The following is a 17,954-nucleotide window of genomic DNA, read 5'->3' as shown; positions in this document are numbered from 1 at the left end:
ACACTTGGATAAAATATCGTACAAAATCACCACAGTGGTTTCCATCGCTTTGCCAGACTATCTAGCCACTCCAAGAAACAGAAGCGAGCAATCCCCATGATCAGTAAATGGACTGCCTAGAACATCCCTGCCATTCACCCCACACTACAATACCTTCAACCCTAGTGATTGTAATGTACACCACAATGCAAGAGGCAATGCTTAGACAGTCCTTTTATCATTAGGAGCCTGCTGCCAGACATGTTCCAAGCCGCACACACTGCACATTGCTTACACAGTATCTAAACAGAAAGGAACCATTGCCACAACCCACACACACACTCCTATTTCTACTTCTGATCCTAATGCAGCTAGAGAGCCAACGAGTGGCAAAATGGGAGAATCTGGCATAAGACACCTCTAATTTTGCATGCCGTATACCAAGTTCTCCATTTTATCCTTTGTGGCTCATTTCCCCCCCTCTCATGTATGAACATACTTACACTCCAACAAAATATGGCCCTATCTATATTCGCACCTCTTTCTACCTTCTCACCATCTGTGTTTGCCACTAGGATCCATGAGTAAAATTCTACCATCTCATTCAACATGTACAGATTTGCAGCAGGAATTTTTATAACTTAAGTCAAGCATATTAATATCTTTTTTTTATTGTATAGCAACCCTTGGCCTGGAGTTTAAAGTCTACCACTTGTTACTCCATGCAGACATAGAACTGAAGTGTAAACCTATCACTTTTTGTTCTGTCACAACTGCAAGAAATCTGTGAGGCCTGAAGAGCAAAATTAGCCTTTGATGAATTTGAGACGATTACTTCAGATAACATCTCAGAACATTCAAAATTAGAGTGTTCAGTTCTTTCATTGGTATGAACATTAAGTCACTGAGAGAAATGGATCACTCAGGAAAGCAAGATTATATCTACACTCAAAGGCTAAAACCTCTAAGTAGAACCCAGTAGTTCACTGGACTTGAAGGACAAGGAATTGTCTTACTGCTTTAAAAACATTTTATATGCACCCTTATTAACATTTGTTTTATAACTTCTATTTAAAACAAATACTTGAGCTGAGCCTGGGCCTTAACTTTTGAATACTTGTCCTTCCATCCAGAGGGCAGTAGATGAAATTTGCCAACAAAAACACATTAATGCTAAGCAGTAACTCATCTTTTAGAAGAACTTTAAAAAATAAATTAGTTAAGAACATGTCAATCAAATCAATCGTGTCGCAGTGCCAAACGTTTATATCTAGTGTGCTGTTGTGAAATCTATCTGTTTAATGTAATGAATAAGCCAGAAGACATTGATGCTCATTCTATAATACTGCACGGACTCAGGAAAGTATAAATACGTCTCATATCTTGAGTCTATTGGAAAGACTAGCATTGTAAAAACAGCTGCTGCCAAACGTACAAACGACATGAGACAAGCAGAAATGCTATTTGTCATGAGGATTAGCAAAACATTTGCCCTTGCCAGAAATTCAATACAAGCCAAGCCTTGTGCAGGCTCCAGTGTGGGATCCATGCCCCGAACAATGTAATAATGGCCATTCTCCATAAAGAGTGAATGAAACGGACATTTTGCCAAGGAAAGAAAATACATATGTGTTCTCAAACAACCATTATTTTCTTATACAATAAGTTAAATAGAGCATAACATTGGTCTTTTCAATTCCTTCCAATTGGTCAGAGGGTTCTGATAATATTTTTGTAATCTCATACTCTTAAAATGAAAACTTTATCATAGGGCAAGAAGATTTGTTGCACAGTTCAATTAAAATCTAATAAAGTGTCCATTGGGATAATGGGTGAGATGTGTGTTTGTGTGCTTCTCATCTCTAAGCTCTTTAATATGTTTCTCTGTGTGTGTGTGTGGTGGTTTTAAACTTTTGTTTGTGCTAGCCACCTTGAATGCTTCAATTCTGAACCAAAAAGAAGGGATATAAATATTCTTAATAAATTAATCAAAAATAAACACAGAACACTAGGTTTAGGCCTATAGTAATAGTAAAATTAAAATCTGTCCCACCTGCCCTAGGCAGTCCTAGGTAAATTTAGGTTCAGATTTACATTTGCATGGACATCTCTACTTCCTTTCGCTTCTAAGATTTACCTTTGCCAAGGTCATTGTTGATGTGGAACAAAGGAACAGTGTTGGTTGTTGTAAAACGAAAGGAATACAGAGCAAGATAACTGTTATGCTAAACTTTATGTTCTGATTGGCTAACACTGTCACTGGGCAAAGCCCAGACACTAACTATTAAGGGTACTTAACTTTCGTTTTCTTTGTCTGACCACTCACCCTTTTTTTTAGAGCTCAGATCTTGATTTAAGTCATGCTTTGGGCTAATTAGATCTCGCCCCTGGGCAAAGAACCTTTGTCTAACACCATGACTCTACAATCTCAACTGTTCACATTAATGGCTAAACTAATAACTAGGTAGTTTTCCTTAGAGCTGTATGTACCCATTTTCTTGATGTAGGGCTGCCATGTTGGTCCATTATGAGATGTGATTTCAGCCTTGCAAGGGACCTGTATGCTCCAATTTCTGCTAGATACACATCTGAATACCTGTTGGCTTTTACAAGAGTCACAGGGAGAATTGCCATTTCTTCTTTGTCCCCATGCTCTGGTGCAACCAGAGGTCTTTTGCACCAGGCATAAACCAATTTAAGGATTGTAAAACTAGCTCTGTGAATTAAGGAAACTTGCTCTTCTCAAACAAAGCACCCCACCTGCTTTTGAAACAGAAGGAAATTTCACGGTTTATGATGTCATTATTTATTATCATTTATTAATATTTCTATACCAAGCTTTCCCCCCAAAGAGCCACCAATGCAGCACACAATACATTTAATATAAAGCAATAAAATCATATAAACAAACCTTAATAAAAACCATTGCACACTAAAATTATTTAAAAGGCTAGGATAAAGAGATGCATCTTAGCACCTTTTCTGAAAGCCAAGAGAGTGGGAAGCAATCATAAAGGATTAGGTGTACATTTCAGTTTGCAAGCAACACAGAAAATTCCTCTGTGCCCAACAAATGAGCCTCTACAGGCCACAGTGCCTTAAGGAGTTCTCCTGCAGATTTTAATAACTGCATAGGATCTGAGAAGCAGGTGGCCCCTTAGATAGCCAGGCCCTAAGCTTTTTAGGGTTTTAAAGGTTAAAACCAACACCTTGAGTTGAGCCCAGAAAACAACTGGCAACCAATGCACTGAACTCAATGAGTTTTACTTCTGAGTAAACATTGTGCTGTGTAGGACAGTGCTGTAAGTCGCTCTTTGGATTCCAGCCTATATTTTATTTTGGGAAACTGGTCCTATACATGTTGACTCAGAAGTACCATTATGTTGGTTTACTTAGTATTTCATTAAGATAAATTTATCATGCTTTTCCATTTTAAAAGGCCTCAAGGAATTCAATGGGGTTGCTTCTCAATGGGGTTCCCTGTCTACCACATCCAAGTTCATTGTGTTTAAATGTACAGTGATGCTGAGAAAAATCACTTGCTCATCTTTATTGTGTAATGCAGTCTTCAGAAGCATCAATTTTTAATTCAGATTTTAATAAGATCTGAAAGATAGAGCAGATGAAAACAAAAGGTATTATTAAGTCAAACCATAATGATTAAAGTCAAGTAATTAGACTTAATGATTCCACTACTCAGTATTATAGCTTATTTTCACTCCTGAGCACTTATGGTGCTTCGTGTATCTTAATAATTTACAGAACAATCCTTTACAGTAGGCCAGTTTTGTTATCCCCATATAGGACAAACGGAGCATTGTGGCGGAAAATGGTGGCGTGCTCAAGACCATCCAGTGAGTTGAGGGCTATGGTAAGGGACTTTCTAGCCCATAGCTCATTCTCTTAAGCAAGCAACCTCTCTACAAAATTTTGATATATGCTTTCTGACCACACTAGGAAGGACATTCCAGAGCCTCAAGGTCTTCACAGTAAAAAGCCCTGGTGCTCACAGTTGATCATTTTATCTTGCATAATGATGTTATATGGAGCAGTGCTTAGTGACAATTGCAGGGTGGGGGGACTTAATGCAAGGAGTGGACGTCTCTAAAAAGTATTATCTATCTGGATGGAACTGCTTTCATCGTAGCTATAATGTACAAGACAAAAAAATCCTATATATTCCAATACTATTTAACCCCAATTCCAATTTTATAGCATATTCTGTTCATCTTCTGAAGCAGGTGTTATGAAACATGTCATCTAAAATATCCAGCTCGAGTTTGGAGTATGTGACTATTATAAACGTTGAGATTTATAATGTGGGATTCACTGACATATGTACTCATCTCAAAAGCACTACGAAGAAGGTGGGAGGAAGGAAAACGCAAAATGTAAAGCATGTATTTTATTTTCTCTTAAAGCACATAGGGGCTCCCAAGGTATCTAATAAAACATACTCAGTAAAGACAATACAGTGGAAAAAAATTTAAAGCAAAGCAGATAAAAATTCAGCAACAAAACAGCTTTAAAATCAAGATCTTAAAAGCCTGGATGAATAAACAGTTTTTTTACCAGTCACCAAAAAGAAAGCAGGCATCAGGCAAGCATCCTTGGAGAGAAAATTCCACAGATAGGATCTTTACAGTTGTGGTGCCCTATCTCTGGTCAATTTCTCCATCACCTCCAACACACAAGACTATATCTATATACCGTATTTCTTCGATTGTAAGACGCACAGTAATTTCAGTACCACCAACAGAAAAAAAAAACCTAAGACACACCCACGATTCTAAGATGCATCCCATTTTTAGAGATGTTTATATGGGGGGGGGGGGGGAGTGTGTCTTAGAATTGAAGAAATACGGTATATAAAAGCCCAGAGTCTGGAAGCTTCAGCTGGTACAAAACAGGGCAGCCCGTTTACTAACAGGGACTGGCTGGCGAGATCACATTACGCCAGTCCTTTTACAACTTTATTGGCTGCCAGCCGATTCAAAGTGATTTAAAGCCCTAAACAGTTTGGGGCCTGGTTATTTGAAGGAACGCCTCCTCCTATATGTACCTGCCCGGACCTTAAGATCATCTACAGGGGCCCTTCTCCGTGAGCCCCTGCCAAAGGAAGTGAGGCAGGTGGCTACTAAGAGGAGGGCTTTCTCCGCTGTGGCACCCCGGCTGTGGAACAAGCTCCCCAGAGAGGTCCACCTGGCGCCTACACTGTACTGCTTTCGTCGCCAGCTGAAGACCTTTTTATTCTCTCAGTATTTTAACACTTAATTTTAACTTAAATTTAAATTTTACTGTTCTAACTCTGTATTTTAATCTTACATCAATTTTGCTGCGTGGTTTTATCCTGGTTGTGCTTTTTATACTGTATTTTGTAATTGTGCTTTTAACCTGTTGGTTGTTTTATTATGGTTTTAATTTTTGTGAACCGCCCAGAGAGCTTCGGCTATTGGGCGGTATAAAAATGTAATAAATAAATAAATAATCTGAGTTGAGTAATCTCACAAGATAGAGGCAGTTTTGTTTTGGTACGTTCAGCCACTAGGCCAGTGTTTATTTGTTTTAACGTCAAGTCTGCTCTCTTCCACTTTCCAATCCATTCTAAATGCTCAGTTATCCTAATCTTCAAATGAAAGCATGCCAATGAAGACCCTGCAATTGCACAATGAGTCCCACATTTAGCCTTGCATACTCAGATAAAGCGTATGTGTTGATATAATTGGTAAAATATTTTAGGATGCAAACTTCAAAATTATTGGATTTTTTTTTTAAAGGGGGAATGACAGAATTGGTTATATTCCAATAAATTCAACATTTACAAAATTAGAATGCACATTCTGACTTCTCTTTTGATTGTTCATGACACAAGCTTGCAAAAAAGCCATGGAATATGTTGATTTTTAATCTATATGACTCATCTTGCATGCTTCCAAAGTAACGTAGTTAGATAACACCGTGTTCTTTGGTTACCATGGCACTACTATATTCAACGGAGAGCAGTGCCAAAAGAAACGATGTTAATGATCCAAAGTTCTCATGGAATTTAACAGAAACAGATTCATAGAGAGTTCTAGAATCACTTCCACCTAATACAAAGTCTAGAATTTGCCTCAAAATAACAAGTTAGTTGTTCAGTCAGTGACCTGGTTTGCATGAACATCATGGGTTAAACAAGCCAGAGTGCATGCCAGGTACCATTTGCACAGTACCGGCCCAGATGAAGCTTGTTGTGTTGTTTTGTAATTTGGTGGTGTTGTGGATTACTTAACCATTTCATTTACAACATTTTATGCTACCTTAATAGGGCTCTTGGTGTGCATATGCAGCCTCCTGCCTTCCCTGTTCCTTAAGGCTGTCTACCCTAGGAACCTCAAGAAGAATGAATACTGCGATCAGAACATATGGAAACAGGTTCATGCTTTGTGTTCTTAGCTTAGGGAGGCTCATAATGGCACAATTTGTCATCGGTGCTAAGAAAAGAGAACGGGGGCAAAGAGTCACCCCTCAAAATTTTGCTCCAAAAGCTCCACGAATAAATCATGCCAATTTTACTACAGTATTTGGGATACAGAAGTTTCATGGCAGAAGTCTTCATAAAGAACCTTCAAAGCAATAAGTATAAAGGAAAATAGAGTCATACAGAAGGATGAAAACATTATGCAGGGGTAAGAACACTCATCCTCTTCTCAGATTTAACAGAATCTGAGAAGAGGAACACGCAGAGCGTGTTCAGAGGAGGGCAACCAGGATGATCAGGGGTCTGGAAACAAAGCCCTATGAAGAGAGATTGAAAGAACTGGGCATGTTTAGCCTGAAGAAGAGAAGATTGAGGGGAGACATGAAAGCACTCTTCAAATACTTAAAAGGTTGTCACACAGAGGAGGGCCAGGATCTCTTCTCGATCCTCCAAGAGTGCAGGACACGGAATCATGGGCTCAAGTTACAGGAAGCCAGATTCCAGCTGGACATCAGGAAAAACTTCCTGACTGTTAGAGCAGTACGACAATGGAATCAGTTACCTAGGGAGGTTGTGGGCTCTCCCACACTAGAGGCATTCAAGAGGCAGCTGGACAAGCATCTGTCAGGGATGCTTTAGGGTGGATTCCTGCATTGAGCTGGGGGTTGGACTCAATGGCCTTGTAGGCCCCTTCCAACTCTGCTATTCTATGATTCTATGAATGCCCCAGAAAGGCACATGTCAGATAATGTTAGGTAGACAACATCATAAGCTGCAACTAGCAGTTGTTGTTGTTGTTGTTATTATTATTATTATTATTATTATTATTATTATTAATTGCATTTTTATACCGCCCAATAGCCAAAGCTCCCTGGTTATGTCCTTAGATGCTGAAAAGGCCTTTGAGGTAGCCTATCTTCCAACTTTATTAAAACATAAGGTTTGGAGTGGGTTTCCTTCAGGCTGATCCCGGGAGTTTCATGTACACCAGTACAGGGGGGTCCTTTATTCCCCTGTTTTTCTGGCTTGTCAATGGAGCCCTTGGCAGATGCAATAAAGGGAGGTGGGAGATCCAGAGGTTACAGGCTGGTCAGACTCACTATAAAAGGTCTTTATTTACAGATGATTCTGTTTTTTTATGAGACAAATCCTCAATCCTTGTTTATCAGCACTTTAAAAGGCCATTTCATATTATTACTCTATGTCGGGTTTCAAAGTGAATTACTCAAAATCAGAGATACTGCCTATAAACATTCCCAGAGGTTCAGGAGGGAATAACAATGCAGTATCAATACATGGATGAGAAAAGTTTGGAGGCATCTGAGGGTCAGTATTACTTCTGATAATCAAGATTTGATTTTTAAAAACTATGTTAAATTAATTGAACAAACTAAGGAGTGACATGAGAGCATGGGAAAAACTGTCCCATTTCAGTCAGCTTTCAGCCAGGATTCACTTCTTTGGTGGATAGGAACTATCGGTAGAACTTCTTTTGCACCTCTTGATGGCTTTCAGTACCATCAACGACAGTATCCTTTTGGACCTCCTGCCAATGTTTCCAGTCCTTCCTGTCAGATTGGTGGTGGGAGACTACTGTTTAGCATCAAGGCCATTGGTCTATGGTGTCCCACAAGATTCTGTTCTGCGCTTTACGTTATGTAACATTTGCATGAAACTGCTGGGGGAGAAGTGTGATTACACAACTCCATCTAGTGTGTCAGCTGCGAATGTTCCTCTGTCAGCCCAGTTATCCATGCCTTGGTTACATCATGGTTAGATTACTGCAATGTACTCTATGTAGGGCTCCCCTTGAAAAGCATCCAGACGCTTCAATTGGTGCAAAATGTAGCGGCTAAATGGTGCATGGTATCATAATTGCATCACCCCAGTACTGAAAGATCTGCACTGGTGGACAACTGTTTTCTGGCTCAATTCAAGTTGTTGGGTTTTACAGCTCTAAATGGTTTAGGGCCTGGCTATCTGAGGGACCAGCTATCTCAATATGAACCTGCTCAGCTACCAAGATCAGCATGAGAGGCCCTTTTGAAGACACCTCGCTTACAGAGGCCTGCTTGTTGGGCATGCAAGAAAGGGCTCCCAAGCTATGGAACACATAATTTACAGAGCAATCTTTTACAGTATGTGTTGCTCCCAAGCTACGGAACACTCCCTTTGGAACTGTGAGTGGTCCCTACTCTCTCTGCATTCAAAAAGGGGATTAAGATAAATCTTTTTAACTTGGCATTGGAAACTGTTATGGTTTTCAGGGTTGTTTTTAATGTTTTATTACATTTTTATTTGATTATTGCTTTTATTTTTGCAGCGCTTTATAAATAGTCTTGGTTGGCTTCAGAAAGGCGGTGCAGAAATACAATAAGCAAACAAATAAATAAAATGAACGGCAGATGTGCCTGGATCATTTCATTGGAGGAGGGCGGGGAACGGATTGCACCAAATATACTTTGAAGTCCATACTCCAAAGGCAGGTTGAGTGTGCCAGACATTTCTCTATAGTATGAAGTTCATCATCTGAGAGAGATTTTCTTGTTTGTAAAGGAATCGAGTTCAAAGAAATGGTAGGCAATAGAAAGGTTATTCACAGAGGGACAATCTTTGGAAGAGGTTGTTTGGATGAAGTATAATGATATGCCCCACACAATCCAGACCAAGCTGTACACAGGCTCAACATTGACAATCTGGGGAAAGTGGCATAAAATCAAAGCACCGGAAATGTTCCTGATTTCCATCTTTTGGAAGCAAACTTTCTTTGAATCACGACAGCATAGACTCTTTAGTTATAAAGGAAGAATACGGTAGTGACATTTAAAGATGTTATAAAAGATGACAGGGTTTTTTTAACAACTGGTATTTAAACTAGAGTGGTAACTTGATACCTATACTTAGAATTGAGCCATTTGATTCAAAACTCTAACATTTGTGCATAAATTAATAGGAGTTACTGGGTTCAAAAATTCTCACAAAGGGGGTCACCTCGATACTCTGCAACTACTGGGGTCTCATGTGAGGCAGTGAGGCAGGTGGCTACCAGGAGGAGGGCCTTCTCTGCTGTGGCACCCCGGCTGTGGAATGTGCTCCCTAAGGAGGTTCGCTTAGCACGTACATTATATGCCTTTAGACGCCAGGTGAAGTCCTTTTTATTCTCCCAGCATTTTAACAGTCTATAAATAAATTTTAACTTGGTGTTTTAAATTTGTAATTTTGCATTGCTGCTGTTTTTATCTGGTTGAGCTTTTATATTGTATTTTATATTATGGTTTTATACTGCTGTTTTATACTTTGAATGGTTTTAATTTTTGTGAACCGCCCAGAGAGCTCCGGCTATAGGGTGGTATAGAAATGCAATAAATAAATAAATAAATAAATAAATAAATAAATAAATGTGTAACAGCTCCGTACACTGCCAAATGGTCCCAGCAGCTAGGGACACAAATAGAAGGCGAGATGTGGTCTAAAATATGGTCTTGAACCCCACTTCTATCCTTCTTAAATGACATCAGAGAAATCTCCTTTAAGATAAAAGCAAGATGGTACCTTACTCCAGCTAAGATGCACAATATAAAAATGTTTTATATTGTGGAGGAAACGAATTGCTGGAGGAAACGAAGAGCTAGTGGGGCATACTATCACCTTTGGTGGTCATGCACCCAAATCAGAAGATGCTGGTCAGAAGATACTCTAATTTATTAAATTTGTTATAGCCAATGTCATCTCATTAGAGCCTACTACAGCCTTGCAAAGATGTTTAGATGCAGAGGCAATACCAAATATTAGAAGGGATTAATGATATTATTATTAATGGTAGCTAGATGGGAAAAGGCAAGCATCTTCCACCTATTACTGCTTGGTTTGATAATTATGGGCAAGATTTCAACACAAATTAAAAGGGCATGTAACCCACTCTTTGCGGACAATTTTCCAGAAAAACAGTTTCCATTTATAACACATGCTTAGTTAGCAAAAACAATGCATAAAAGATATTTGCATCTGACCTCAATATTTATTGTGTAATGTTAAAAGAGGGGAGTGTGGAGTCGGGGAAAACAAAAACAAACAAAGAAGCCTCTCTGGAATTTTAATCTTGGCTGAACTAGGAATTTCTGATACCTTTACAGCTAGAAATGGACAAGAAATACAGGTTATTGCATGTTTTCTGTTTTTTTATTTTAAACAAATGACTACCAGAAACTTCTGGTCTAGAGCTTATTACCTGTAAGCAGAACACATTTCATCATTGCCATCTAAAGGCCTCCTCCTCCTACTTTTTTCACAATGGTGCTTTTCTCTTTTAAAAGCAGGGCAAGTTGTAAGCCTTTGCAACAAGACTATATTTTTCCAACGACAAATTAAAGAGAACTACTGTAAATATCTTTGGACTATAAGGAAATAACATATCGCCAATGGGATTTTTAAAGTGTCCATAGACTTTCCAAAGGAAGAGTGAATTCAATATAATAGTGGGTAAATAAATAGTAGATAAAAAATAAAATAAATCAAAATCATTGTGTTTTGACCAATATATTTTGCAGCTCTGTAAGGTACTCCAAAGGGTTAACTTTATGGATTAACCTAAGACACCTGACACTAAGAACATTCCACCTTCTGCATTCTTGTGGTTTTTGTCAAAATCCTCATGGGTTTATGTATTAATGAATGCTCTTTGCAAAATCCTTTTCTGCCCCATCAAAAGAGATTTCAAGGAGAAGGATGATAGAAGATGCCAGCTCACAGTTTTAATGAGTTATCACTCTATTGCAATTTTATAAGAGAGAAAAAATCCCAGTAACTTAATAATGATGATGCTTTCTAAATAGTTACTATCTCGTACCCAGTAAAAATGCAAAGCAGAACCACAACTGGCAATATGCCTTGACATTTTCTAGGACTACTGTAAAATATATATTGTTAATGCAAGTAGAACATTTCATGGAAAGCATTTTTTAAAAATTGTTTTGTGCAGGATTTTGGCAGCAGAGTTTGAAAAAAAAAAGCCCTCACTATTTGTAAGAAAATGTAGATGTATAATATCTCTATGAACTTTAGCATTACTAAATGTCACCCATTCTAAACTATGAGATGAAAGCAGGGGAAAAGACAGAAAGTCAGCAGTGGCTAACTTGTTCACAATTTAATATTATAAAATGGAGTGCCAGAGCTGATATACATATCATTTACATAACTGAAGCAGATGCTAGGCCACAGATGGCTGGTATGATGTATTGATTCAGATATTCTTCACCCAGAATTGTTAACCCCAAATATGAAGGATTGTGTGTTAACCTACCACAAATATTCAACTTCAAATGGGCTTTGTAACTGTAAGATCTGACAATAATATAATCTGAACTTCTTCTTTAGCATTCTGCTTTGGAACCTTTAACATATTATTGTCATTATATTTTACAAGTTACATCTGTAACCACGAAGGCTGGAGATCGACTTTTTAAAAATCATATTCTGAGAATGCTAAGAAGGATCTAAGGGATGTACAAAAGTGCTTGGAAGTTTCATGTTGGCTTCCCTTGAAGAATGCCCAATACATGGCTGAGGATGTGGAAAGATTTTTCTAATTGCAATATATAATGTCAAAATACACACTACTACCTGCTACATATTCTATTTCTTCCATTTTAATGTTGTTTCTTCTTTCTCAACTTTGCCATCCGTTTTTTAATATTCTCTTGGCTCTTAGGAAGTTTTCTCTTTCATTTCAGCTGAAATTAGCATTAAACTGTAAACTGTTGAATCTGCAAAGCAATTCATTCAGCTTTCTAGCCTGCCTCATTTTCAAGACTCAAGGCCAATTACAATCCAAAAGCAAGATCTATAAGATATCCAACAGAATCTAAAACCAGATGCTAAAAAAACTCATAACTTTGAAAATTAATCCCAGCTACTGAAAGTTGGCCTTATTAAATGAAAGCCTTACTATGCTTCTCAATGATGCTCAGACTAGTTTTCAAGGGAAGAAAACTCCACAGGTATGAGACAGCCATTGAGATCATACTTCTCTGAGCCCTTACTGTCCATATAAAAATGGATCAAAAAAGGGTGAGAGATGGTGTCTTAGCTATATGGAGTGCAAAACACATATACGTGGAACCCAAAACATATAGGTCAAACCAACACTTTGATTTGCTCCCCAAAGAGCGAAAGCCACAACAGATACTAAAGCAATAATGAAGTATGGTCCTGCCATGGAGTAGGGACACCATGTTCTTTACCAGCAGATGCTCAGTTATGAAGCTTAGTGGGTCGGTCAATCACCATCTCTTAGCTCAGCCTACCTCATAGGATTGTTGTGAGGGAAAAAGGTAAATACTGCCCTGAGCTACGTGGAGGAAGAGTGGAAAACAAGTGCAAGGATGATGGAATGATGAAGACCTGAATGACAACTGCAATCTCATCAGATGAAGCTGGTGAAAACCACTCCTGATTACCACCACAACATGGCATTTAGTTTAGGCTGAGTCCCCCACAGCCCTGCACATGCATGGGGAAAATGTTGGGACGAACCAAGCTGTACATGAAGATTATCAGCAGCTATTTCTATGATCACTGTTGCATTTTTTCACAGTGCACACAATCACAGGAATAGCTGTGGGCATACCCATGTATGACCAATTCACACAAATGTTTTCCCTTGTGACTGAAGTCGTAGGGAGGGTCTGTGGCCATTCACCTGTGGAAGAAATTGACAGACAAACCTCATGTGCAATTAAATTCAACTTCCAGCCAAAAGAAACGCAGCACATGCCTTCTTTTTCTTAATCACTATTTTATTAGTGATTGTGTTTTGTGGTAAGAGAGGCAGAGCTATTGTTTTGTTCTGAGCTGCCGCTATTTATATTCCAGGAATCCAACTTTTGTTCTGCTTTCCAATTATTCAAGAAAAGTGGTCAGTCTTCAAAGAAGACGACAGTTAAAAACATTATAAATCGGCATTCAGTATTGGAATGGAAGGAACTGGAACATTTTATTTTTAAAAGATATTAGTGTCTAGCAAGGTCTTCTATGGAATGGTCTTTCCCCCAGTTTTCCAACATAGTTTTGTTCCTTGCATTTATATTATTTCAGTGCAGAAGGAAAACATGTTCTAGTTTGAAGGAAGCACCAGTTCTGTATCAAAGGAAACAAACAGTGTTCTCTGGCTTGCTACCAGATACTCTACAGCACTTAGGTATATGGAATCCAGAAAAGAAAAGGAGACAGGATGTTGCTCTTGGGAGGTGGGGTGGGTGGGAAAGAATTATAGTAAGACTTTTTCTATTATACTATATAGAGAGGACAAGCATCATGTAACAAAAACTGGAGATCAATGCTTGGAGGAGAAAATAAACTACAACGTTTTATAATACCATTTGCTTCAAAAGATAAAAAGGAACATACATGTTGACTCAGGGAAGAAACATATTTCTGATACAGCTTGGAGAAGAAAATCTTGGATACATCCTGCACTGCCTCTTTAATATTTGTTAATACATACGAGTGCTTATAAGTCTCTTGCGTTCACTAGGTTCCTTGACAGTTCAAGATGTTTTCTTTATCTTATTGTGCTATTAACCATTTAACAAGAGCTTCATAGCCTTCAGAATTCATAGCTGCTGAATATAAAAACATGGCAAAGCAGAATTGCATTAAGCATCAGAAGCTGGAGGGAGGAAGTCAGCAGTGACTGTGAATGAGATTCCTACAAAGATATTTCTAATTCTCTTCTCTCTGATTGACCTCAACTGGTGAAACCCTTAAAGGGCAGGTTTCACAGCATGTTCCGTGAACGGAAGTGAGCATGAACGGAGCATTTACCTCCAAGGTAGTACTGGAAGATTAATTAGTCTTCAAGAACCACCTGGGGAACAACAATGAACCCACCCTAGCCCGTTTTAAGATTTTAGGCGATTGCTTTGCACAGATTAATTCCTTAACAATCAATCCACACACCGCACTGTAATTCCAGCCCATCACACTTAAACCAGACCCAAGGCTGCCCATTTGCCTTCCCATTTCTGACCCAGACCATGAAACTGACCTTCCTTAAGACTTTTCTGGCTGCTCGTGTCAAGACATTCCTTTTCTTTCAATAATTCAGTATCTCCAACAGATAAGATCTCTGGGAAACCCTGTTGCTGCTTCTTGGAGCTATCGATCATGATGAGACTCCTTTAGAAAAGCAGCATCCAGCATAGGAAAGAGACCAATTTGCAAACCAGCAGTGTGCTGCTCCTTTCACTCAATGTAGCGATAATTGAGCAATTATGTCTTTAAAGCGTTTGAAAGCAGCCATTACCCTTTACTTCCCAGCTTGACCTGAAAGTACACTCAAACGGCTAGAAGCGCTTAACTCTCTCTGAGAAAGGAAGGCTGAGCCGAGGTGGAGAGTGTCCAAATCCCACCTCCTTCCCCAGGCAGCCCCTCCTCCTTCCCTCCCTCTTCCAGCCACCCTGGCTTTCTCTGTACTTTGCATTCAATATGCAGTTTGATGGTCAGAATCATCTGACAAACACTGAGTCAAGCAGTTAAAAATAAATCCCAGCAGTTGTGGAAGGAGCAACATTTGGCGATACCTAAGATGACAAATTGGTACTGTGGTCTCTCATTTTTTCTCTCTGCAGCCACAGGCTGTGGAAGCATTTTATGCTGCCTGATATTTATTTTGTATCGTGGCCTCAACCAACAGGAAGTTATCTACAGTGTCAGAAACAAAAGGGATGGCTGTGAAAAAGCAACTAGCATTGAACACACGCGATCATTTTAAGAAATTGGCCATAACAGCATTCTGTGTGCCCCTTTCTGCTGGCCTACTTCTCCCGAGCCACTTTGTCGGCCTGGGCAGAAGAAGAATTGTTGGAGAACAGAAAAAGAGATGCTTGAGGCGCCTGTGGAATTGTCTGGAACAGAAGCAACGAAGCAGGAATTGCATGGAGGAGACCCATTTCAAAACAACCTGGGAAGGAAGCCTTCAATGCCTTTGCGACAACAACAGCCAATGCACCAATTCAACTGCTCTTCTCACAGATCCTAACGTAATAACAACCACTCCAGTGTTGCCAAAGTAAAACACCAGACAACCAACAGGGTCTACGCTTGCACATGAAGAGAGAAGGCATGTGTAGAGAGCTTGGTGAGGCACATGGGCGCAAGGGGAACAAGCAGGGAGTTGCTTTTGTGCAACCCCCATTCATTTCCATGGGCCTTGTGTAGAAAAATAGCTTGATGGATTATTATTATTCAAAATTGAATAAACCCGGTGTGCCTGCAGCAAGGACACACAAATGAATGATGGCATAGGACTTAGGAAAGGGAGGATACATTACCCCAAAAATGGGGGTGGGGAGGGGGAGAGACATATCAACAACCCTGAAATGTGCTCACTGTGCAAGGACTCCCACATTTCTATACCTATTCCATACATCCGTAAGCAAAGACAGCTGGTATTTCTGGGCAGGCAGAGCACTGAACACCCAACTGTTGCTGAGTTCCTCCTCCCCTCTGCTTTCAATTGATGCTCTAGTTGTCTCTGCCTACTGCAACTCCTTGGCTGTGCCTACATTTAGCTGCTATGCCCCTCCAGACCCAATGGACACCAGTCACCACTGCCTGTAAAGATGGTTCGTAGCTGAGTAAGATTGAAGGAAGGGGAGGTAGGCAACCTAAGAAAGTATAGAAGAAGTACATGTCAAGGAAAGCAAAGTTGGGATGGGACCAGTAGTGGGGTAAGGGAGGGGGTCTAAGAATGAGATTGGAAGCAGGGACACCTAAAAGGGGTGGACTGCAGGAACTGGGGGCCAAGATAAGGTAAAACCATATATAATCAGAGAAGAGATGTTGGGGTTGTCACTCACCTGCCTACCTAGCTATATCCCAACTTTATGGCTATGTTTCAACATGTATTCCCACCATTGGATCTCGTTAGCATAAAGCTGAACATCAAAGAAATAGAAATGTTGCAATGCTCCCCACTCACAAGCACACAGCGCCATTGCTCTCTTCTTGTTTTATTCCATGTAGCATTTCTAATGTGGCAAAATTCAATTGCTTTCTTTGTGCAGCAACACCTACCCTCATTAAGTCACTCCAGAATACCTCCTCCTCTACAGGCTTTTTGATCAGGCTAGCAGCCTTTTAATCTTTTTCAATCAGTAACTGAAAGCAGCTCTTCAATGTCAGCCACCCAACAGGAGAAAACAGTTTTCCTGAATGGTCCCTTGAAATTCTTTGGAATAACCAGAGTCAATTTTTGAGGCAGGAGGAAATCTCTTCTGCTCAAGTGTCAGCTATTCTTTCGCAACTTTGTAAACAATTCCTATGCTGCTCTTGGTTACCAAATTCATCTTATGTGCGCCAGCAAAACCGTGAAAGTTAAACTCAGCCAATCCAGTTTAGCCAGCCTAAAGCTTTATCAGCATATATTAATCAACATATTCAAGCCACCACATCAAGAAAGAGGGTTATGAAGCATTGTCTGTACTACTTCCCACCCGACTATATGGGGGTTTACCTGACAGCCCAAATTACCTGGCCACAAAACCACCTTAGCCAATCAAAAAAACACCACTAATTCAAAACAGCCCAGTACCACTGTGCTATAAATATCTGGTAAATAGTAAGGAATCGTTTACCACTGTTGCTAGGGACCACACTTTTTCACCAGCAAGAATTCAATAGAATGGCCAACTGAAGATGATATTTCCACAGTATATTACCCTAAATCTTCAAAATGGCTGGCTAGAAATGTTTTAAATGAAGCCTGATAGCAGTAAATAAAGTAACCAGCATGTTCTGTATGCCTATACTTCTGAAAAACATTATCCAACTGTGTAAAAGGCCTGGTTATCTTGCTCTCAAATTCTTCTTCAGTACGTCTTCCACTGTACAAGACTAATACAGATGTAATACTCACTGACGTTGAGTGTAGATGGCCCTGTGTGTTGTGGGGGAAGAGTCCAGCTGGAGTAGGTGTCTGGTGTAATCCTTGCCTGCCTCCTTCTCTCCTGATGGTTAAGGACTGGCAAGCATTACATCTGCACTAGCTCTAAGTAGTGACCATAATCATAAACACATCATTGAGGTCACAAACCTCTGGATTTATATTAAGTAAAAGCATAACTAAGTTCCAAGACTAGTCCAGACCACATGAGGTGGGTATCCTACCTTTTGTTCTTGGTAAACATTTCACTCCTCATGCAAGATCAATGGCATCTTGTATGCTCTAGCCCTTTGAGGGCCTGTGACCAGTCCAAGGAAAGAGGCTGTGCAGCAGATTTACCCTGCTCTCCGTCAGACAGGTGGAAAGAGCATGAAAACACTCTCTATCCACTCAAGCGATCTACCAAAAGATCCTTGGGAGAAAAGGGAAGGAGGATCAACCTATAAGATGATGCACATTCTCACACTGACATCACTCCTTCCTCCATCTTACTGAAAGGATCTTACAATAGCCCTTGATATATTCTCAGAACCAGCAAGCAATTCTAATAACCGTGTGCTTAGGGGCAGA

The 17,954-nt window shown here is 39.7% G+C and overlaps 3 protein-coding genes across 6 annotated transcripts in view; 2 read left to right on the top strand and 1 right to left on the bottom strand.

The window, feature by feature from the left end:
- Positions 1-11,447, top strand: part of NUBP2 (NUBP iron-sulfur cluster assembly factor 2, cytosolic) — a 109,093-nt gene extending 97,646 nt beyond the window's left edge. Inside the window, exon 8 of the transcript XR_010026233.1 lies at positions 11,432-11,447. The gene's annotated coding sequence lies outside the window, so the exon portion shown is untranslated. The remainder of the gene's footprint in view (positions 1-11,431) is intronic.
- The window catches only part of LOC134409982 (major facilitator superfamily domain-containing protein 1-like), a 319,448-nt gene that overhangs the window by 86,308 nt on the left and 215,186 nt on the right, over positions 1-17,954 (top strand). The gene's annotated exons all lie outside the window — the stretch shown is intronic.
- Positions 1-17,954, bottom strand: part of MRTFB (myocardin related transcription factor B) — a 115,529-nt gene that overhangs the window by 39,868 nt on the left and 57,707 nt on the right. Inside the window, exon 1 of one of the 4 annotated variants that reach the window (XM_063143005.1) lies at positions 14,487-14,843. The exons of the other annotated variants lie outside the window; for them this stretch is intronic. Coding sequence (XP_062999075.1) covers positions 14,487-14,607 — 121 coding nt within the window. The 5' untranslated portion in view covers positions 14,608-14,843. Of the gene's footprint in view, positions 1-14,486; positions 14,844-17,954 lie in introns of those variants that run through there. 4 annotated transcript variants of the gene reach the window in all.

This window comes from Elgaria multicarinata, chromosome 17 (assembly GCF_023053635.1).
Source record: "Elgaria multicarinata webbii isolate HBS135686 ecotype San Diego chromosome 17, rElgMul1.1.pri, whole genome shotgun sequence".
NCBI classification, from domain to species: Eukaryota; Metazoa; Chordata; class Lepidosauria; order Squamata; family Anguidae; genus Elgaria; species Elgaria multicarinata.
This window is presented reverse-complemented; position numbering and strand designations above follow the sequence as displayed.